Raw genomic sequence first — 24,136 nt, 5'->3', positions numbered from 1 at the left:
AACAGAAAAACGGTAGTAAGGCAATTATATATATAGTAGAAAAATCTTAATAAATTCTCTAAATCTCTAAAAATGATAATAGTCCTAAAATATAATAATCTTATAGATAACTTAGTAATCAAAATAAATAAAACAAAATGAAAGGATGTTTTTCGGGCAAAAAACTGCGGGACTAGTTTTTCGGGCGAAAAACCACCTAAGTTGGTTTTTCTGCAGAAATACCAGCCTGGTCAGTCACGTGACCCAACTATATCAGGAATGAAAAATAACAGTATTCATCCTAGATTCTGACAGTGAAAAGTTTCTGTTTTCTGGGTAATTTATGTATTATGTGACGGAGTTATACCTAAAAAAGGCATGGGAAAATGATAGGATGGCTATCTCCCAAATTTTAGTCCTACTAGGGCAACTAGTTAGCACAGGGTAGCGTTCTTGAACGGGGGATGTCCATATATAGTTTAGTCTGGGGAAAGCTGATTTAGACAGTCGGTCTATAGCGTCCTAAGCGAAGGTCCACAAACAACTATGAAATAGGCAAAGGCTACTCCAGCCCCAAAATCTCATGAAAACCCCATTTGAAGTACCATTCTGTCGCTGCAATGCGGAAAGTAACGCGTGGTTTTCAAGCCTGCAACCACCTTCTTCAGGTCCACAGCTTTAAGGTGGTCCTAAAGCTCCCAGGAACTGTGGGGCTTGCCTCGGCCCTCCAGCGCCGAAACAAGCATGTTCCGAGATTACTTAATGGGGTACTTCGCCTCGAGAGGGCCTCAGCGCAATAAAACGGCTTTTGGTGCGGGTCCCAATTTCGTATATTCACCAAGTGCCGATTTTATGCAGAACTAAGCTTCCGAATGTTGGGTTGTTGTTGAAATGGCGATTTTCCACCTTGCTAGCGCCGACGAAGCCCACCGCCAGGAACCGCGAATTCTCGCGCATTTTTCGCGATATTGGTTTCGATTGTTTAGAAGGGATTCGAGTGCTTTGAGGATCCGATCCTTGATTTCTTTATTGACTTTAGGCATTTTTGGCGGAGTTGTTGGCACTAAATGAAGCTTTCTTTCACATGGGGTGTCCCATTTGGGTGTCGGGCCCTCGCATAGCGAGGGCCCATAATTTTTGTAATTTTTGTGAGGCCCGGTTATTACGCAAGTACTATGATCCGCAGAACCTGAGCGTTTGGGTGAGCAGCCAACGTAGAGATGTTCATGGTCAGGTGAATTTCACTGATGCCGGGACCCACTAGAATTCCGTCGCAGCATATTGATGATGCTAGCGCTTTCTTCATCGTGGGTCATAGCTGCCGGTCCACTAAGCTGTCGCCGAGTTATCGCTAACAAGCGACGTAGCATCGCCTTTATAGTGGGGACTAATTTAAAAAGGACAATGCTGGGTCAACGTGGAAAAATATTTTGACTACGGATATCTCCGTGGCATTTTAGCAATGTATATTCAAGCCGTTCCTAGCGAGCAGAGTTTTTCTCTCGGCTTTGTTGCTCAATGCTATGCATAATTTCTACCAGTTTCTGTGCGTCGTCTCGAGTCCGTTCCATCAGCTCATTCTGTTCGCTGATCCATTGCAGTCGTTCCTTCCAGAAATCCCACCGCTCCTTCGAGAACGATGAGTCTCCTTTCCATAGATTCCAATCGGGCTTTTTGTTTGCTTCAGCAAGGGTGAGGTCCTTCTTTCCTACAAACTTGAAAATAATGGACCCTGCAATCTCAAAAAAAGGAACCATAGCATGAACATCAGTCTATAGGCCGAAGTCAGTATCTCAAGCACAGTGATCATATTCTTTTGCGACCCACATTCAGCATAAGGATGTAATTCGTAGCCACGCGGCCATCTACAAGGTGATAGCGCTGTAAGAGCGACGGCGAGGGCGGCGGAAGTGGCACCGGCCCGTGTTTCCACGGCTCCTGTTCTAATGCAAAGACGGGGATTCGCAATGCTATGCTTAGTTCGCGTGAACCAGGGCCATGCGGTGGATATGCGGAAAGATAATGCGCACAAAAAGCGCTGCTACTGTGAAAAGTGTACCACCCTTCAAAAGGGTAGATACCGTATCGCATTTCCCAGTAACCTGTAATCAGAATATTAGCCCCTACATTAAATCAACATAAACGACCCTCTGGAAGGAATCTTGGGCGAAAGCCTTGTGTCCAAAATATTGGAGAGAATCAAAGAATGGGATGGCCATTTTGCATGATATTTTAGGGGAGGAAGAAGTCACGCACGGTCATGAGTCTCTTCCCAAATGTCCTTGAATGCGGCCAAGTTCCTCCAGTCTTCCAGCCGATCCTGGAAGCGTGACGTGCGAACCTGTTCTTCGGTTCTATCAAGGTCTGGAAGAGCTCTTATTGCCTCTACCAGCTTCAAAATAGCGGGTTGATAGTTCGGCATCTCAATAGCAGCATCCCAAAGTAGCCATGAAACGCGCTCCCCTTTATCCACAGCTTGACTCTGGCGCTCTTGAATCAGGTCATCTTCGTTACGAAGTGACATGAAGCGATGAGCAGCGTCATCTACTGGAACTGCATTGGCAGTGCCGTAACGCTCAACAAATTCCTGCAATATTTGAATCTCATCCCAGGTTGGGGGATCTGGGTCGCCATCCTCTGGGTCTGGATAGAAGAAGGGTTTCCATTCGGCTTTGTACTCTTCCATTGTTGTGATGGAAGTTGTGGTGATTTGATCTGGGGTCGCCCCAGTCGGTTCTGACAACGAAGGCGTACTTTCAAGTGAAAGTGCTTAGGAACAGATCGCTTTTTCGGGGCAGTATGGTCATACAAGAGACAAGCAAAGGAGGCTTCGCTGGTGGTCAGACCTCTGGAATCCTAAGTTGCTCCACAATGGATGCTCTTAGCACCCATATAGTGTCTTATGTATGTATCAGCGAAAAATGCTGGCCAAGAAGCGCTATAGCCAAAGTAGTTAGGGGTGGATTCGAAAAGAAATTTGAAGAGTATATTCGATTTCGAAATCATTTTGCGATGTCATTATTCGCATCCGAAATTTCTATTCGAAAAGTTATGCGGAAGTCTGCCAAGAAATTGGTTACGTAAATGATTGGTTAACGCCAGCAAATCCACCCGTGATTTAGCGTCGTCTTGTCGCGCACGTTGTGTATACCAAATCCTCCTTACATATGGATCTCGTAATTTGAGACTCTAGCCTGTGGATCTTCTCACTATGGTTGATAGCAGTATTTATTTTCCGCCTACAATAGATAACAGCTCATGTACTCTCAGTGTCATTCCAGCTGTAGGTTGGCGCAACACAGTAAACACTTCCAGCCTTCAAGCTATCTGAGCATTTTCCCGGGTCCAAAGAAGGGTTTACCATCGTGAAGACCGCATGTGTGATACTATACTGACCACATATACCCACACAACTATCTCCACTCTTGGCCTCGTACCATTTGCCACAATTCCTTGTTGTTCCTGTCGCCAGTGTCGCATTTGCAGGTGGCTCGACCTTGCTATACACATATCCATTCGATTCAGAGGGAGCAACGCCACCACCAGTGCTGCTTCCATTGTGCATGCCGCCCTGTGGAGAGAGACAAATGGCTGTACCGTAGATCTTGCTTGCTGGCTGTAGATTGTCGCAGTCGTATGAGACCCATGGGTTGTATTTGCGTACATCACGATCTTTCAGGGAGTACGCGTACTCGATATCTGAACAATTGTCGCTGGGTTGGATGGAATATGTCTTCTCACAGGTTATGGGAAGGCAGAATTTGAGTCCCGAAGAGAGGGAACTGCAGTCAAGGATCTGATTTTGATTTCCCATGTACAATGCCGCTGAAGAAATGCTCGTGTCTTCGGCGATCGATGTGCAAGTGTCGCCGTCCACGGTGGTGTAGAAATTATCCGATCCGCAGAATTCAGTTTCCTTTTCTGGGGTATTGCGAGGGATTTCCAGGACTGTGGTCGGGGCATTCAATCCGCAACGCTTATTGATTGCTTGCAGGACCGTCTGATAGTAGTCGTCGTACGCAGAGTAAGGGGTACGTTGCATCATTTGAAGGCGTTCGGTATAGCAGTAAGAGCATAGCTCGTTATCAGGCATTGCTGCAGTATTAGGGACCAAGGTGAAATCATCAATGACATCTGTCAACACCGGTTAGATGAGTTGAGTAATAATTAGAGGTGTTTAACGTACCATTGCAATACTTCCCTGAGCTCTTATCCTTGCTGCATGTTTCGTTATAAGCAGCCCAAATGCGACCACCGAACATCTCCGCAGGCGTTCCACTGATGTTGTATCCGGCACAGTTAAGTTGCACCGATTGATACCATGCCCGGAGGTTCTGACCACAAGTCGCATCACAAATCGACTCAGTCAGGGTATCGTTATTCAGAGAACCGTGATATTTGGCGGACATCATTGAGTTCAAGACTGGGTCGCATTTGATTCGTTCCGTCATCGCCGACTGGCAACCGATTGGAAGATCAAGAGGTTCCAGTGTGGAGGTGCTGTAGATACTAAACCCGTCGAATTCTCTCAGGCCCGCGGTTTGATTTGCACCACCAAGCCAAGCAAGAATAGACGAGAGAAGACCATTCATGTTGTCCTTGGCATAAGTGGGTGTTCCCTTGTAAGGTGTGATCATCTCCACAATAGCCCTAGTGCAAAGATTATACACCCAAACATCGGTACTTTGTTCAACCCCGAAAGCCCGTTGCTGACAGTCATTCGTTTCGAGGCAGTCTTGGGAGTAATCCGAAAACCAGCTGTAGATACCAGTGCCAAGCACCCAAATAGAGGAGGACTCGACGATGCGAACACCCCAAGATACCGCACACTTGGTTGAATCACTCTTGCAATCATCAAAATTCGGGTCATTGACAAACATGCCTGGTGTGAAGGGGACTGGGGCTTCCGGCGAGGGTTGGTAATAAGGCGATTCTGTCTGAATCATTCCCATGAGAATATTCTGCGCCCCCGAAAGCTGGTACTGGTAGAGAGTACTGTGTTCCGATGCAGTACCATAAAGCCATGCCAGTTGACTCTCGATCAGAATACCACGGGCTGCGTAAACATCAATCTGATCTTGGGAAGAGACGTCAAGGTCATGGTCAGCCACCCAGACCCAGATGTTCTCCAGGTAGGCCGTGGAAGATGAAGTCAGATGAAGCAAAAGAGATGCAGCAATACAATCTTCATTGACACTTCCCGTGTTCTTTGGACACTGTTTGTTCTGGAGGTTCGACCCTACAGCACCGCCAATGCGGATGTGAGAATCCCACATAGCAGCCGATCCCTTCACTGATTGCTCAACATTCCACTCTACAAGAATCGCACCCGCCGTAGGGCCAGAGACTGTGAAAAGTAGATCTTGAATTTCCACTATGCCAACGTCACCGGAAGCACCGACCCTAACGGCAACTCGGGGATCCTCCGCATCTGCAAAATTAGTACCAGTTGCCATGATCTGAGACCATGCCTGACCCATAATGCGTGATCCAACAGGTACATGCAATGTATCATGAATCATGTAAACACCGTGTGGAATGTATACAATAGACGAAAGATTCGCAGCATAAGACAAAGCGTAATTGAGAATCGCAGTGTCATCCGTAGTCCCGTCGCCCTTGGCTCCAAGGTTCTTAACATTGACGATTTGGTCGGCTGCGAGAGTCTCGTATTGAGGTCGACGACGAGTGAAGAGGTTAGAGTCAACATAGGCTTGTGTCCCTAGTAGCTGAGTCGGTCGCAAAATAGCAGGGATATCCTCACCATCAGCAAAGGATCCAACTCCAGATGCATCGCTGACCATTCCGAAACCCCATGAAGCTTTGCGGACCTCATCACCACCAGCAAGAAGAATTTTATTCTGAACGGAATCAATGATTGCGGTCTTGACGTTGAAGAATCCGACATTTTGCAACAACAGAGAAGTCGAATTTTCCGCATGAAGTGAGGTTATGATTCCATTCGGGGTATTGGCGATGATGGCATCAGTCAAGATGAGAGATCCAACACCTTGGCCCGTACTCGAAGGTCCTCCGGCCTATCTAGATTAGCATGACTTGCCAAATGCCATTCAGCTATTTTGTCTATGACTCACTCCACCCACAATTGTGAGTCCATTCGTGCAAGATTCAATAACGTAGTCCTGCATGGTCCACGCCCAATCCCAATGAACCTGAAGAGCGGTGTTGCAGTTCACGAAGGTGAGCTGACTTGAAGTGAACTGTTGGTTACCAAAGTAAGCACTATGCATAATTAATTAGACCCCATTGATATTCAAACTGCACAAGAATGTCATTACCCAAAGTTGCCTCCCACAAACGTAAGGTCAGCTAGAAAGCCTCCAGATCCATTCTCCATGTAGATTCCTTGTTGCGTGTTCGACGGAACATCTGAATTGTATACCATGTAAAATTCTATGTTTTCCAGCGACGTCCCTTGCGCAACTTGCCAGTGGATAGCACAGATGTATGCCGAGGGGTCAGTTGGTCTGATGTCGATTTTGAAGTTTCTAACGCTGCGCAAGAAGTTGTTTTGATTAATATACCACTCTTCATTGTCACTGACATAGACATCGGAGGTAATGACGCCCAGGCCAACGAAACTGGATGCAGCCAGGATGGTAGGAACTTCGAGGGGCTGGTGGCTGTCAGTGATTAAACAGCACAAGCATGCAGAACAATCGCTCAGCAGCATTGCTCGAAGAAACTTACATCACCCAAAAACTCAGTATTATAGTACTGAATGATTGGCGAGCTAACCAGGTATGTTCCGGCAGGAAACCAGACTGTCGCAGGGTAGATAGTACTTGATCCACAGCCGAGGCCGCAGCGTCCACCGTCCGAGATAGCCTTGTTGATGGCCTCTGTATCGTCTGTGACACCATCTCCGACGGCTCCATACTCGCGAACATCTCTCCATACCTATTTTGCGTCAAACTTAAGGAAATTAATGAGAGGGGAAGAGGGCGGGTACTTTATAACCAGCTGGAGCAAATGCACTTTTTCCATTTTGTTCCATCGTAGCCATCCAGTACTTCGAAGTACTAGCTCGCTTTTGGATTGCTCCATGGGTTGTATCATTGCCAAACACGATGTCATCGGTAGTACCGGTCGATAAAAAGTCACTCAGACCATTCGAATGTACCAAGGCCTGGCTTGGGGCATTGGTATCCCTGCGACCCTTTCCGTACTTATTGCGAATCTGGGAAGCCACGAGACTGTGATTTCCAGTCGGCTTGTTTGGAGTTGACTCGGCGACAATTCGAGCTGCGCGGGCCAGCTCAGTCGGGATTGAATATGCCTTGTTTCCGCTGGACGGGGTAGCTGTTGCGTCACGGTGGATGAGATGAGGACTTTCAACTGCTTTAGGACTAGTTTGATCGCGGACCCTTCGGAGATGCCCGTGCCAAGCCGGCCAAGACCTGCCAAAAGCGCACAAAGTAGGGTCCGATCTCCACTTTCAGTTCTTAGTTCCGCCCTAAAGCATGTCGGGACCAAACGATCTCATCGTCAACCTCACAAGGGCCTTGGCTAGTTGATTCGGTGTCTCAGTTGCATTCCTCGCCGCTATCGTTATTTTCTTGGCAAATGCGCTATTGACTACCATTTCATCGCTACCAAAATATGAAACATGTTCCTACGAAAATGTCGGTCGTTAGCGAGTGGTCCCAATATTTACCTTCGGCTAGATCCTTCCGAAGTGGGAAAACAAGGTAGGCCATTGGTGAGAAGTATACGCTAGATGGAAGCGAATCGGGGGGCCAAAATATCCTCATGCAACATCATTTCATTTAGTCCGGTGGCGACCCGGGGGCAGCAGATCTTGGCTAATATAATTTTGATAAAACAGAACGGAGAATCATATTGCCTTAATGAGCTCCCAGCTAGACTTGATACCCACCAAGAGATAATATCCTCCAGTATCTCTCCTGCTATGCTGGGTTCGTTCAGCCAGAAATGATCACCATACGCCCAACTGGAGGAGCCCTCCTTTGGCTCCTTTTGATCTCCTTCTGCTTTATATTTACCAGTGCCAATGCACAAGATTGCAGTGCTTTGAACACATGCGCTACTGGATGCTGCAACAAAGGCGGATACTGCGGAATCGGTGATGATTACTGCGGTTCCGACTGCGTTGCGAATTGTGATTACGAGCCAGAATGCAGTGTCTCGAAGCCCTGTGCAAGTGGATGTTGCAACAGCTATGGCTATTGTGGTCTGGGACCAGACTGTGAGTTTCTCAATCCTCTAAAACCTAGTTACCGTGTCTTTCTAGAGCATATTTCTGACATGAAATTTCAGTTTGTGCCGATAAGGTTTGCGTGGGAAACTGCGACAGCAAGGCAGAGTGCGATCCCGGCAAATATGGTGACTATGCGGAATCTTCCAAATGTCCATTGAATGTCTGCTGCTCGAAGTTCGGCTTCTGCGGCACTACCGAAGAATTTTGTGGCAAGACAAAAGTCAAGCGCCCTTCCTGTGACAAAGATGGATCTCTCAATCGAGTCGTAGGGTACTACGAGGGTTGGAGTCCTTCACGTCGCTGTAATACGTTCTACCCCGAACAAATCCCCGTGGGCATCTACACACACTTGAATTATGCTTTCGCGTCGATCGATCCAGATACATTCGAGATCGTCGCGGCCACCGAGAGCGAGAAAAAGCTGATGACGCGCTTGACGGATCTTAAGAAGGTCGATCCCGATCTCAAAGTCTTCATTGCCGTTGGTGGCTGGACTTTCAATGATCCTGGAGCCACCCAAACTCTGTTCTCGGATCTCGCTGCGTCGGAAAGCAATCAGAAGAAATTCTTCAAGTCCCTCCAGAGTTTCATGTCCATATACGACTTTGATGGGATTGATCTTGACTGGGAGTATCCCGTGGCGGATGACCGTGGCGGTCAAAAGAAAGATTTCGACAACTTCCCCAAGTTCTTGGCCAATTTGAAGAAATCCCTCAAGTCTACTGGTGGCCGCGATGGAGTCAGCATTACACTGCCCGCTTCTTATTGGTATCTTCAACATTTTGATATCGCAAACCTACAAAAACACGTCGACTTCTTCAACATCATGACCTATGATATGCATGGAAAATGGGACTTGGGCAGTGAATGGGTTTCCCCTATGCTCGACTCTCATACCAACCTAACAGAGATTACCAATGCTCTCGATTTGCTCTGGCGAAACGACATCAAGTCTGATAAGGTCGTCCTGGGTCTTGCATTCTACGCTCGAGTATTCACTGCTGCTGACCCGAGCTGCATGGAGCCTGGTTGTTTGTTTGTTTCCGGTGGAAACGCTGGGAAATGCAGTCAAGAAGTTGGCATCTTACTGAATTCTGAAATTATGGACATCATGGATAAGCAGTCCCTACAGTCCACGCTGGATAAGGAGGCTGCCGTGAAGATTCTCAAATTTGACGACAACCAGTGGCTTACCTACGAAAATTCAGACACATTTAAGCTGAAAGCCGACTTTGCCCGAAGCCAATGCCTTGGTGGTGTGATGGTGTGGGCGGTTTCCCATGATTTACCCCAATGTAACTTTTCCCGAGCCCTTGGAGATGCCGTGGGCCGAGAAGTGAAGTCCCTTGTCAACAGCGGTGAATTAGCGTCAATGGAGGTCAAAAAGACCCATCCGCAGTGCAAGTGGACGAATTGCTTCGACGATTGCCCTAGTGGATGGTCGCGGGTTCGCCGTACAGATGACGGTGCCCGTGAAGGCGAGCACATGTGGGATTCTACCGCATGTAGTTTTGGACAGCATACGTTCTGCTGCCCTCCTGATGCCGAACTTCCCAAATGTGGATGGTATACCCATAACAATGGCAAATGCAATTCGGAGTGTCCTTCTGGCTACACTGAGATTGGATCCAACATACAATACTGTTCTAACGACTTTAACGACTACCAAGCTGCTTGTTGTACAACTGAAACTCCCAGTATGAAACTTTACTCCAAGTGTGACTGGGCGGGAAAACCACGGAAATGCGACGAGGAATGCCCTAGTGGCAAGTCCGAGGTGGCTCTGTCAACTACCGGCAGTGGTGGTGTATACTGCGACGTTACTTCTTTCAAATACACAATGAACGGCCAAGAGGGCACAAGTTGGGAGGAACGCAGCTACTGCTGTAGTGAGGAAGACGATGTTGAATGGAGTAAATGCGAATGGCGTGATGACATTGGCCTGATGCTCGACAAAAGCTATGTTGACGGTTACTGTCTCCCCGGCTGTCCGGATGAATACGTGCGTGTCGCTATTGATCAACATGGTGGTGGTTGCAAAGGCGACGGTGGCCGAGCCAAATGCTGCTTGCCAAAATATTCAACAGTCAGCAAGAGATCATACACCACGCGGGAACAGAGTCTTGATGACTTGGTTAAAGGGTTCATGGATGATCCGAGTTGTGGAGCGGACGATTACAACTTGAAGAGGGATCTCGCGGGCTTTGAATATTCTGTGGGAAATACCTCTTTGTCCGATCTGTCTGGTACTCGAACTCCAACAACACTTCAACGCCGCTCAACAACCAAACAGCTAGATGCTATCTATACTGTTGCATACGCCTTGCTGTGCAGTTTACAGTTAATGCAGCCTACGAAGAGATCTGGAAAAAACGTGTGCTGCCATCATACCCACATCTTACAGTCAAGGCTATTCGCAATTACCTGACTACGTCTGAGGACTGGGCTGAAGGAGGTATAAGTTATAAACTAGAGAAGGTTCTTTGCGCCCCAAGCATCTTCGACAGCAAGTTTGCAGAAAGAAGCATTGTCTCCTGCGCATGCGAAACAAGCGATTGCTGCGATGCAAACGATCCGGATTCCTGTTCGGATCTTGACGGTGATGATGATGATTCTACTGCTCTTAGCAAAAGAGTTTTAGATAAGAGAGCCTCGCGAACGTTCGATGTCGATTTATCAGACGGTGGAGCGCATGCTACGATCACTTCTTGGACGGTATTAATCTTCAAGTCCCAATCAACGTATTTTTAGTGCTAATCAGACGATCAGTATATCGTGCGTGGCAACATTCGAGGAAATAATCCCATCTTGGATGAAGGTTATACCTACGATGACGCTGAGGACTGCCTCAATACTCAAATCGCTTTGATGTCAGTTTCGATGGCGAATATCGGAAGATATCAGGGTACGTTCTTGGTGACCTTGTTTACCCTGAAAGTTTACTCAATTTACTAATTAATCAAGTCGAACATGTCGTTGAGTTGAACACCGTTGCCTTTTTCCTGAGAGATGCAGCCAATGGGGTCCTCAGGTCTGGTGGTGTGATGAGACTCGGTCGAATTTCAGTGACCTTCGTTAGACAGGCTCTGATGGCGCCAGTTCTTACCAACCCACCAGTAATGACTGGTGCCGACCAATCCTTGACTCCCATGACCCGGATTATGCATGCTTTGGGTAGCCTGAACAACCAAGCTGATTTCAACCTTTTGCTTAATCGTTTGAACAACTTAAAATCCAGGGTATTTGATCATTTACAATTTTTTTTTTCTGGAGATGACCAAGTTACTTATCATTTCTTTTCTCTAGCTCTGGCTTTCAAAAACACTCATCGCTGATGAAAAAATGGAGAAAGCAATCTCAGCCGATGACCCGAATCGCGCATTGATACATCTCCGCGAGCCCCTCACTATTATTTCCTATCTCAACCATCTCAGAGTCCAGCCTGACATGATCGACACTTTTAACACAATTCACGTAGAATTCGGTCGAGCAGATACGTACTGGGTGAATGCTGGACATCCAAACCCGCAGTCGCAAGCCAGATGGGATGAATGGGTTCCTGACTTATTAGATAGTGCCACTCAGAATGTTCGCACGTTTGTTGAAAATTGGGGGGATCAGATGTATAGGTTTTGGGCAGTCCGGACTGGTGATAACGTTGCGCAAACGCTCGAGATCATTATGGCTTTGCGAAGACAGGCTAAAACTGCGAGGATTAATCCGAATGGCCTGGATTGAAAATATCAAATGACTAGTTATATACAAGATGTAGTTAGAAGAAAAATGAACTGAATTTATTTGAGCAGTGGGACATGCAATTCAACCTCTCATCTTTCACCCATTTGTAGCACCCTCCATATCTAAAGCAGTTGGTGGCGTATATACTGAATTGAGTAGCTCAATTCACCGAATCAGGAATCTCTCTTGCGACTGACTTAGTGCTTTATTGGTGGCTGTACGGCCTTTTCCATTTGACCTGCCCTGCTGCCGGCTCCGGAGCTTTCACCTTGACACGCCAAAATGAGAGGCTGCGGCCTGAATACTATTAAATTGGCCTAATTTATAAGCTTTGAGGGCATCCCAAAGAAGGATCTCTTCTTGTTCGAAGAAATTCGGCATTGTTTTGGTGGTAAAAGGCGCTCTTGGAACCGACTCTGCAGGTTCTTCAAACACTGCAACTAGGGAAGCTCCGTGACCTGCGTATCTTATGCAGTTTTGGTTCGTAGTTCTAAGTATTCGTCTTACGCCACTACACAGAAAGAAGAAATAGAAGTCAAACAGATTAGGCAGAATTCAACGCAATATAATAACATTTAACGAAAATTCTGTCTTTTCTATAAATTTTGATATTCATATAAATCTTCCTCTCTTCGTATACGCTTCGGAACCCGCCCAGATATACGCCTGTGGGCACAGCTTTTCTTTGAAAGAGGTATCCTGTCTTGTTCAATAAGCAGGGTACTAGGTATGGCTGTTGCTGTTGGTTCGATTCTTGGTCTCTTGCCAAGGACACTCTCGTCGCTTAGCTGATTCCGCTCAAATGTTGTATCAGGGTAGTCCTCTTCCTCCTCCTCATTATCGCTCATCAGATCGAACACTTCCTTTTCATAACTATGACCTTGCCAAGTCGATTTGCCCGCAAACGACTCTGGTGCCCCCTAAGCCCCCAAGGTCACTAGTAGATCTCAGCATCTCCAGTCAGGGTCTAACGGTCCCTTTAATGGACAGAATAGATTACCTAGGTAAATTCTTGGATAAACAAGATCCAGAAAACACTGAAAGAGTTGAACCAACAAATAGAAGCTTCCGAAGATATCAGCATGCTGGTTGGCTTTTGTTTCTCAACCTTAGAAAAGGGAAGACTTCGCTACAACATTAAGAAAACTCAAAGCTAATCAACAGAAAGCCCCAAACAATTGGCGAGGTACTGCGCACTCCGCACTCCGTACACTAGGGCAAACTCAAAGATTGTCTTGGTAAACTCGGTTGGGGTTTCAAATGTTGGCTTGGCAGCACGTGTTTGGAGACTCGGACTTTCCCTCCTCTCTTCTCCACTCCCTCAAATTTCACGCGAACATCAGTTCAACATGGACGAGCTCCAAAATAGCCTTGGCACTTACCCAGACTGGGGATATGTCATCTATCGCACTACCTACTCTGCTGAATCGGAAACTCTATTCCCAGTCGCTATCAGGTACATTGAAGCCTGTATTAAGAGATCATTCCTCCGAGACCACAAAGAAGATCCTACAAATAAACCCAACGAAATTTGCGCCAAATACCGGTCGACTATTGTGCAAGATCCCGCGGAATTCAATGGGGCGTCTCTCGAGGCAATTCGCGCTCATTTTGAAGCGTGGGTGGAATCTCAAGGCATGCGTGACCGCTGGACCAAATGGCGAATGTGCATGATTATTGATGAAGAATCTCTGCAAACACTGAAAGGTACATCAGCAGAGGCCCTTGAAAATGAGAGCCCATACCATTCCGATGATGAGCTACGATGTGTAAAGGTTCTTGAAGCATTCCCGGAAACAGATCAGTATGACACCTTTCCGGGGTGGATGAGATGTTGGACACGGTGTCTTTGGGATCTCTGGATGATGATGGGAGATGCTAGTGAGATGAGGCAGTTATTTGACGGCATTGATGATTTTCCATTTGAGGGGGTGTACTGCGGATAATTCAAAGCTGTTTCGGTCTATGGCATTAGAGATATGTGATTCTCAGGTTGTGGAAAATATTGTTCGACGGGCAGTCAAATAAAGAAGAAACACATTTTTCATTCATTGATCGCGATAATATATGATTACAACATAAGGCCCACTGTGATTGCAATCCACATGTTTAAGGTAAACAGGAGTACGAACAGTAGCTACATTCGTCAAAGAAGATACGGGATCGGACATTGATACCGATTAGTTGGGAGGCTTGCAGGTTTCTGTCAAATTTAAGAACTCTATCCTTTTTTCTTTGCTTGGCTGTTTTCACCTCGAGTAAACGTCCACCCTCCCTGTCTTCAGTAGCAGTCCGGCCCTCCAATGTAGCCCTACACAATAGTGATGCACCATAAACGCCATCAAGTTACACGTCACGCTTATAAGCCGGTGGCTCCAGGAACTAGCCAAAGTTCCCCGGAGCAAAGTATTGTTCCTGGAGGATGTTTAGCTCCCAGAGCTGGCCTATACGTTCCTGAAGTCGATAGGGCCTGTGTATAAAACTGTCTCTCAAATCCTTTGACTCGTCCTTGAAGGAAGTCGATCCCAGAGACAGCCCCATTGGCTTCAGGAATGTACAAGCTGACCCTGGGAGCTTGTGGATACACACATTGATGAATACAAACTCTTTTGATTCTCCGTTCCCGGGCGCTTTCCCTTATTATTCGGTCTTATAGTCCCTGTATGTGGCAAGCCGTTTCGTGCCGCCAGGGAATACCTTGAAACTGCTAAGCCAGAGGCATGCTTTCAATGCTTCGCAAGTGAAGGGCTTCCGGACAAGGTTCGCTTTCAGATGTTTCATAACCCCGGGTATGTTGCGCCACTTCGATACTATTCACCTTAAAGAGGAACCACTCAAATGCAACTGGTATGAAGTAGGCTTGCTACATCGAATGGCTTCCTAGCGCTATGCTTCTGATATACATCACGTGCGGAGTCGCTGGCCATGCTCGAATCCGATGCAGGGACTTCAAAAATAAGAATAGATCGGCTATAAATCAACGAAGCCATTGTCTCGGTATCGGAACTACCTGTGTGAAGCAGCACAAGGATCCAAATGTTAGGTAGGAGTCTGTGATAAAAGACCGCTCTTTATTAATTCTCGGGATTGGCCTGATAGCTTGGGAAGTGGATTCTAAGTCTGTCTTCGAACCAACGAAGTCCCTGTACCCGACTCAGCACTTAATGTTTTATATATGCTATTTCAGTTTTGTGCAATCTAATCGGGTTGCATATATATATACGATAAATCACGTAAAGTAGTGTCCAATTGTCTCTTAGCAGTAGCCTACTCGAACTGTTGGCTCTCGGGTATATAATGAGCCTTGTGCCCTAACTCTGGCTTAGTCAGACTTCTACTTTCCTCCTAACTACCTGGTCAACCTAGTACCTAGGTATACGTCTCTTCTTTTCAAGCCACGATAACCAGTCCGTTAATGTGAGACCCCTAGGTATGGAATGCCTAAGGGAATGCTATATGTAACGGAGGATCGGGAAATAGAGATAGTGATATACGCAGTGGTATATTGGAACTAATAGCTGCTTCTCTAAAGAAGCAGCATGCGAGGATAATATACAGGTTTGTGGGTCACATGACCTAAGGAGGCTGTGTAGGCAGTACGCATTACTCCTGTCTAGTCTATAGTCCCCCACGCACCTAGGATAGGTGCTCCACGTACTATGACAGGTATTATATTTCAGGTATCAGCCTTCTTAGTATTGGGGTCCTGATAATATCCCCCTCCTTGTGGTATGCATAATGCGGTCCCCGTAGGCTCGGAATAGGAGAAGAACAAAGGAGCAGCTTAGTCTATTAAAACCCATATATCTAAAAAACCTCGCAGTAAGGGTAAAAAGGTATATAGGGAAAGGTATCTAGCCTCAATACTCCAAAAATATAGAAAATGATATAATAGAAGTATAAACAGAGGGTATAGTATATATAACTGTGCTAAGAAATCAGGTAGCCATAGTCTCTAACGAATACAGTATATTAGTTGGCCTATAAACTCAGGTATCTTATATACGTAAGGTCTGGCTGAGCAGTTGTTTACTAGTAAGAGTATACAGTTAGGATAAAGGGAGATACCATACCTATATATACCCAGGGTGTACCCCAATTTATTATTACCTAATAGTAAAAATTGTGATTAATTATTCGGGTTATTATCCCTAGAGTCGATACTACTATTAGCTATACTAAGAGCTAGTATACTAATTCTATTATTAATTAAGGCTTACCTAGATCAAATCCGATTAGCAAAAAACGTGTGTTATATAGGTTAAGCGCCGGGAAGTAGGGTCTAGGAAAAAAGACTTAGGGTTAGAGGCTGCTAGCGGTCCTTACTAGCTAGAGACAAGTGCTCATAACCTAATAACGCATCTAACTACGTTATGCCTGAAAAGGGGAAAACAACTAGTATAGATTCGCTAAGATCTAATAGACGAGGAGAGAGAAAGAGAGAGGAAGAGGGAGCGGAGCTATCTAGTGATCTAGACCCATATAGGTGACCGCCTTCCGGTCACCCAACAAAAAGTGAGGGAAAGGGAGGAGTAGCAGCGAAGACGGGTCTTTTATGTCGGCGGCATTGAAGGTAGGTTACGTGACAGCGTATTGGGGCGCTAAACCCAAAAAGGCAAAACTAACCTAATACAGTAATTCACAGGTCCGCCGTTTACAATATCAATCTCATACTTACAAAGTACGAACGCCAATTCAACACTCCGTATGCAGTATAGATTCTCCATCTCTTGCTTGGATATACTAAGTTTAGGTTTCTAGTCCATGGATATATGCAAACACGGTATGGATCGTGGTATGTTCTTGTTGAGCCACATCAGATATTCTTGGCAGCATGATATCCATCTTGTATACATCCAGTACTGAATTTTGGTGGATTGAAAATCCTCGAGCCCCCTATCTTCCACACTGGTTCCCTTGAGATTGAAACTGTTTTCCTCGAGTACAGAAGATTCTCCTGAATTAGTGATATGACTACAGTGTAGTGATGCGATTAAAGAGGGAGAGAGTTGTCAATTCCTAAAGGGCAGAATGCCCAACTATCTAGTTATAGGGGTTAGTACCTACTGTACTAGGCTGATAGTCAGGTAACTACTATATCTAACATACCCCCCTAGGTATAATCCTAAGGAATATACTTATCTATTTATTTGTTATTTTTTTTTTTTTTTTTTTTTTTTTTTATTAGGTAGAAACTATATTATCTAGTAAAAACTACTATTACTATTATTAATGATTTTTTTTTTTTTTTTTGATATTAAGTTATTTTATCTAACTTTTACCTTATTAGGTTTCCTTATTAGGTATCTTAGCTATTATCTTCTTCTTTATTAGCTTAAAAAGTTCCTATACTAGTAGCTTTATTAGGGTATCTACAATATTTTATATACTTATAATAAGTTTAAGTTTAATAATCCCTTTTCTAACTATATACCTAATAAAGTAGTATCTAATATCTATCTACTTCGTTCCTTTTAAGTAGTTATCCTTTTTTATAATAGATACTATATTATTACTATCTAAGTAGATAGTAATTAGTAGTTTCTATCGTTTTCCTATTTAGTCTATAATCTTTAAGAGCTATATATACTCACGAATTATAGTATTAAAGGTAATATATTCTACTATTATACTATTTCTAGTAATAATTTCTTCTTTCTTAAAGGACTAGCTAATAGGTCCCTTAGTATAGTAAAAGATAAATACCTTAGTATTCTTACTATCCTTATAATTATAATATAATATATTAATATATCTAATTAAGCTAATTAATAGGTCTTTCTTAAGTAGAATACCTAGGTCTATTATTTCCTTAATATATCTATTTAGCTATTTAAATATATTAATATCTTCTTCTCTTAAGGTAGAGGCTCTTCTCTATAGCTTATTAACTATAAGGGTAATATTAGGTCTTAATTTATTAGTTAGCTATCCTAACTTACCGATATCTTTAATAAATCTTTTTACTTCCTCCTTTATAACTTAGGGTTAATCTTCTTTAAGATTATTCTCTATCTTCTTTATATCTTTATCTTCTTTTAAGTTTATAATATCTAGAGACTTATATATTATTTTTATTAGGAGATAGACTTATACTATATTCTATAAGCTAGCTTTTATAATAATCTCCTCTATATAAGCCTATTAATTTAGGAATATTCTAAGTTTTCCTTAGGAAAGGCTACTCCCTAGAAATCGATCTAATTTTCCTAGATTATAGTACTTAAAGGGGATTTTATCTTTAAACTATCTAATTCCTTCTTTATTTAATAATACAATTAGGGTATTATCTATATAGAGTAGGATCTAGATATTTAGTTCCTTATAGACTATAATATAGGGTTTATTAACTAGTAGTTTAAATCCTATCTTTTTTAGTATTTCTATAATTATACTATACTAAAGATAGCCTATCTACCAGAGTCTATATATTACTTATAGGAAGAAGTAGACCTCCTTTTCTTAGTTTAGTATAAGACCCCTAGGTATAGAATGCCTAAGGGAATACTGTATATAATAGAGGATCGGGAAATAGAGATAGTGATATATATAGGGTATATTAGAACTAATAGCTACTTCTCTAAAGAAGTAGTATATAAGGATAATATATAGGTTTATAGGTTATATAACCTAAGGAGGCTATATAGGTAGTATATATTACTCCTATCTAGTCTACAGTCCCCTATATACCTAGGATAGGTACTCTATACCCTATAATAGAGCTTATACCTTAGGTATCAGCCTTCTTAGTACTAGGGTCCTAATAATATCCCCCTTCTTATAGTATATAATCCCTATAGGCTTAGAATAGGAGAAGAATAAAGGAGTAGCTTAGTCTATTAAAACCTATATATCTAAAAAACCTTATAGTAAGGGTAAAAAGGTATATAGGGAAAGGTATCTAGCCTTAATACTCTAAAATATAAAAAATGATATAATAGAAGTATAAATAGAGGGTATAGTATATATAATAAGGTCTATATATAGTATAGTTATATAACTATACTAAGAAATTAGGTAGCTATAGTCTCTAATAAATATAGTATATTAGTTAGTCTATAAACTTAGGTATCTTATATATATAAGGTATAGCTAAGTAGTTATTTACTAGTAAAAGAATATAGTTAGGATAAAGGGAGATACTATACCTATATATAACTAGGGTATATCCCTAGTATCTTCTTCTCTTCTTTAACCTCTTATCTTACTTAATCTATAAGTATACCTAGTTCGTTTTTTTATTAAAATTCTATTAATTTAATAGTACTTCTATTAGGATAAAACTATTCTAGTTAAGATACTACTATTAGTTAGTAGATATATTTAAATTTAGTAGTATTATATTCTATATAGTATACTAAGAAATTTTAATATTATATCTACCCCTTTCTTATAGGAAATGGCCTTATTTTTAGTTTATATACTAATTATATTTATAGAATAGTAATAGTATATTATTATCCTATACTACCTTCTTCTAAAGAGGATAAAACTCTATATCTATAGGTATAGTACTATTATATATTAGGCTACTAGCCTATAACTCTACTACCTTACCTAGTAACCCCTAAGCCTATTAAAGAACTACTACCTTACTAGCGGTACTTCTTCTAGCTATAAAGCTACCTAAACTATAAGTATAAGACCCTTATAGGTTATACTAAATATACTTACTATACTTTAGTAAAGTATAGTTATATTCCTATAAGTTAGCTATATTATTATAGGGAGGAATCTATTATTAATAATAATATAGCTTCCTATTAAGGTTTAGCCTATTACCTATATTACTCTTAATATATTACTTATATCTACTTATATACCCTAAGTATATATTATTAAGTAGAGTATTAAGTACTTAACCTATATAGCTAATAAGGCTAAAAAGGCCGCTACTATTATAGAAGCTATAGAGGTTATAGTAGTTACTAAAGTTATTATAGCCCTAGAAATTATAAAAAATATAGAGAATATCTTTAAAGTTAAAGAATTCTTCGATACCCCTACTAGTTTAATAAAAGAAAGTATAGTTCTTAATATAGGTATACTTAGTAATACTTTATTTATCCCTATAAACTTAGTCCCTACCTCTTAGAATACCCTAATTATAGAGTTTATTTTACTACTCTATAGTATTTTTAATACTATCCTATTAGTATTTAAGTCTAGCTAGGTATACTAACCTTACCTATACCTATATATAAATCCTATTAAATATAGGGAATATAGTACTAATTTTTAATTTATAATTAAAGCTTCTTATATTTTAAGTATATATTTTTAGTCCTTATCTTCTTTAGTATCTTTATAGCTATATTTAACCTAGCCTTATAGTTATTAAAGGTCTTAGTCTCTTTAACTATAGACTGCGGTTCTTAGATTACTTTAATATTATTATAGCTATACTACTTAACTAAATAGGACTTATTCTTTTTACCTTAATAGGATAGGATATATTTAATCTTATATTCTACCTAATTATTAATCTTAATTAGTTTAGGAGTATTATTATTAGTTAGAGTATTACTATAATATAATTCTAATACTAATATATAATATATTAGGTATAATAATCTAAAATAGGGAGATAGATATAGCTTATATACTTATATACCAACCTTCTTAAGAATTAGAAATAGACCTAGTATTTTATAATCTAGTTTCTTACTTAGCCTACCTATTTCTATATTCTTACTCTTAAGATATACCTAATTACTAACCTTAAAGGATTTATCTATATAATATTTATCTATATAGTACTTTATCGACTCTTTTACCTTAATAAGTCACTCTTTTATAAAGCCCCTTATTTCTTAGATTTCCTATACCCTCTATATAGTATCTATATAGTATTCCTTAGGGTATTCTTTAATACTATCTTAAATAGATAGGTTATAACCTATTAATACTTTATATAGTGACTTTCTAGTTATACTATAAGTTATTATATTATATATAAATACTATAATAAGTAGCTAGTATACCTAGTTATCTTATTCCTAGTTAATATATAACTAAAGGAAATACTCTAATACCTAATTTTAGTATTTAGTCTAGCTATTAGTTTATAGGTAGAATATAATAGATAACTAGTATTTAATTATAAGGAGAAAATAGAAGGTTAACTAGAATTAACTAGTAAATAGGCTACCCCTATTACTTACTAGATTCTCTAATATACCAAAGATTAGAATTATATATTTATATAATAAATCTATTAACTTAGGTATATTAATTTCTTTTATATAAAGAAGATAAAGGGTATACTTTATAAATATATCTACTAAGATAAGTACTATATTATATACCTTACTATTCTACTATAATAGAGGTATTCTAGTAATAAAATCTATACTAAGCTATTTACTAGGCCTCTTAGGTACTAATAGCGGCTATAATAATCTATATAGCTTATATCTATAAACTGAATTATATTAATAACTTATATAGTTATATATATATTCCCTTATATCCTTTATAATTCTATATTAATAGAACTTATATTAGATAGCTTTAAGGGTATATTTACTAGTATAATAGCCTTCCTAGGAATTATTATAGTATATCTTTATGATTTTATATAAGATTATAGTCTCTCTTAGGATATAAATATAGTTATTAAACCTAAGTAGCCTATCTAGTATTAATCCCTAGGGTATATTACTTAGCTTTTATTTACTAATACTATCCTCCTCTATTTTTATATAGATATCCTATAATATTAGATTATAATCCTATATTATATAGAATAATTCTACTATAGAGTTCTTTAGTACTAGTATATATACTATTTTACCTTAAAAAGCTCTTATAGCTATTAGGTATAGTACTAGGGAGTCTAGAATTCCTATATTACTAGTAGTATAATACTTATCTATAATACTTATATTATAGGCTTTATATACTATATTATTATAGTCCTCTATTATACTATATAGATAATTAGATTTAGGTACTAATATTATATTAGCTACCCTTATAGAGATATATAATTTTAGGTCTAGTATTACTATAACCCTATATACTAGGGTAGATTATAACCTTTATACTACTTCTTTATTATTACTAAGACTCTTTTATAGCTTTTCCTAAAGAGTAGATAAAAGTAAATTCTTTAAGAACTCTCCCTCCTTAGGTATATAGTCTAGTTAGTAACTAGGTATATTAGTAGGATTTAAGGTTCCTAAATAGTACTTAATAATAAAGTTAAATATAGTAAGCTTCTCTACCTACCTTATCTAATACTTAGTTAACTCCTTTATAGTTATAAAGTATTATAGGTTAATATAATTAGATAGTACTAATATAGAGAATTTACTACCCTTAAGATAGTATCTCTAATACTTAAATAACTTAATAATTATAAGTAGTTCCGAATTATATATTTTATAGTATATTTTAATACTAATTATCTTTTTAGACTAGAAAGTAATTAGATACTAGTAACCCTTAGAATCTAGTTATATAGCAATTACTACTATAGTAAATCCTAAAGTATCTAGCTTAATTTATATAGGCTTCTCTAGGTTAAAGTAGAATAATATAGATATACTTAAGAAGCGTTTCTTTATTTCTTTAAAAGCTACCCTTACTTTAGGTATAAAGATAAAGCCTTACTTTTAATAATTTATACCCTTCTTCTTTAGAATACCCTTTATTAACTTAGATAGGGATATAGCGATATATAAGTAATTCTTAATAAATTACTAGTAAAAATTACTAAAGCTAATAAATTATTATATATTATATAAGTATTATAGTTCTAGCTATTCTAAGATAGTATAAATCCTCTCTAGCTCTATAGATATACCCTTAGGTATAATAAGGAAGCTAAGGAAAGCTACTAACTTTATATAGAAGGCGTATTTCGATATTTTTATATATAACTTATATATATATAGTCTATCTAGTACCTTTTATATATTATATATATACTATTCCTTAGTTTATAAATAAATAAGGATATTATTAAGATATATAACGCAGTAGATATTAAGTAGATCGCTTAATACTCTATTAATATATAACTAGAATATCGTAGGTACATTTACTAATCTAAATAGTATAACTATATACTTAAAATAACTATATTAGGTCTAGAATATAGTTTTCTATTTATTACCCTTATAAATTTAGATATAATAATACATATCTTTTAAATCAAGCTATATAAAGATCTTTATACTAGATAGCTAATCTATAGTCTCGCTAATTAGTGGTAGAGGATACTAATTCTTAAGAGTTAATATATTGTTAGACATGGTGGTTACCTGACTATCAGCCCAGTATAGCAGGCACTAACCCCTATAACTAGATAGTTAGGTATTCTGCCCTTTAGGAATTAATAACTCTCTCCCTCTTCAATTATATCACTATACTATAGTTATATCAGGTTATAAGACCCCTGCTTTTTAAGCTAAAATCATTATAGTAAAGAGATATCTTTATTCGTTAATTTAAATGAAGTCTAACTTATACAGAGAGAGTTGTAACTAGATAAAATAATATAATTAGTAGGATAAACCACTATAGGATATATAATATAATAAATCAAAAATTCGCTAGCCCTATAAAAACGGATCGATCTAAGAATACTACTACCTGATTAAGAAAAAGATTAATATTTAATAATATAATAATCCTAATTCTATAAGAGGTTACCTATAATAGTAGATCTAGGAAATAGTATAGGACTAGTATAAATAGCTAACTAACCTCTTATAGGGATTAGTATACCGAAAAATAAGGATTAGGATAAGGTAGAAGATACCTTATACTTAATTAGAGACTAGAGTAAAGGTCTCCTAGTTATTAGTAGCTTTATCTTATATAAGATAGAACTACTCCTAAAGGAAAAAGAAGATTTCGATAATTAACTTAGAATAGTGACTAAGATTCTTAAAAGTTATGGTTTATACTAGTTAATCGATAAAAATATCGAGAGACTAGACTAAGATACTACTAATACTAAAACTTAGATAAAACTAAGTATATAAGTTAGTATCTAGCTATAACTATATATTAACCTAGATATTACTAAATATATTATATTAAGTGGAAAAAGAATAAAATAGGCTAATAACTTTATATATAAGTATAAGCTATATATATAAGGAAAAGGATATAGAGCCCTAAGTACTATAATCATTTAATTTATTAGAATAAAGAGAATAGATT

At 39.7% G+C, this 24,136-nt stretch overlaps 4 protein-coding genes across 4 annotated transcripts; 2 read left to right on the top strand and 2 right to left on the bottom strand.

The window, feature by feature from the left end:
- Window positions 1-1,460: 1,460 nt before the first annotated feature.
- Window positions 1,461-2,665, bottom strand: N7518_006048 (uncharacterized protein; the record flags this gene model as incomplete). Its single annotated transcript, XM_057186975.1, has 3 exons — window positions 1,461-1,751; window positions 1,807-2,081; window positions 2,236-2,665. 3 exons carry the CDS (start codon window positions 2,663-2,665, stop codon window positions 1,461-1,463), a joined length of 996 nt encoding a protein of 331 aa, XP_057038678.1.
- A 570-nt stretch (window positions 2,666-3,235) lies between these two features.
- N7518_006047 (uncharacterized protein) lies at window positions 3,236-7,700 on the bottom strand (the record flags this gene model as incomplete). The annotated part of the gene is made up of 7 exons (XM_057186974.1): window positions 3,236-4,113; window positions 4,166-6,017; window positions 6,075-6,222; window positions 6,279-6,616; window positions 6,691-6,900; window positions 6,953-7,338; window positions 7,658-7,700. The coding sequence occupies 7 exons, from the start codon at window positions 7,698-7,700 to the stop codon at window positions 3,236-3,238; spliced, it is 3,855 nt and encodes a 1,284-aa protein (XP_057038677.1).
- A 235-nt stretch (window positions 7,701-7,935) lies between these two features.
- N7518_006046 (CAZyme family GH18) lies at window positions 7,936-11,959 on the top strand (the record flags this gene model as incomplete). The annotated part of the gene is made up of 6 exons (XM_057186973.1): window positions 7,936-8,209; window positions 8,281-10,467; window positions 10,563-10,936; window positions 10,991-11,126; window positions 11,186-11,460; window positions 11,528-11,959. 6 exons carry the CDS (start codon window positions 7,936-7,938, stop codon window positions 11,957-11,959), a joined length of 3,678 nt encoding a protein of 1,225 aa, XP_057038676.1.
- A 1,349-nt stretch (window positions 11,960-13,308) lies between these two features.
- Window positions 13,309-13,905, top strand: N7518_006045 (uncharacterized protein; the record flags this gene model as incomplete). Its single annotated transcript, XM_057186972.1, has 1 exon — window positions 13,309-13,905. One exon carries the CDS (start codon window positions 13,309-13,311, stop codon window positions 13,903-13,905), a length of 597 nt encoding a protein of 198 aa, XP_057038675.1.
- Window positions 13,906-24,136: the final 10,231 nt, after the last annotated feature.

This window comes from Penicillium psychrosexuale (assembly GCF_028828465.1).
Source record: "Penicillium psychrosexuale strain IBT 29551 chromosome Unknown utg000004l, whole genome shotgun sequence".
NCBI lineage: Eukaryota > Fungi > Ascomycota > Eurotiomycetes > Eurotiales > Aspergillaceae > Penicillium > Penicillium psychrosexuale.
The sequence above is the reverse complement of the archived record's forward strand: the minus strand, read 5'-3'. Positions and strand labels throughout refer to the sequence as shown.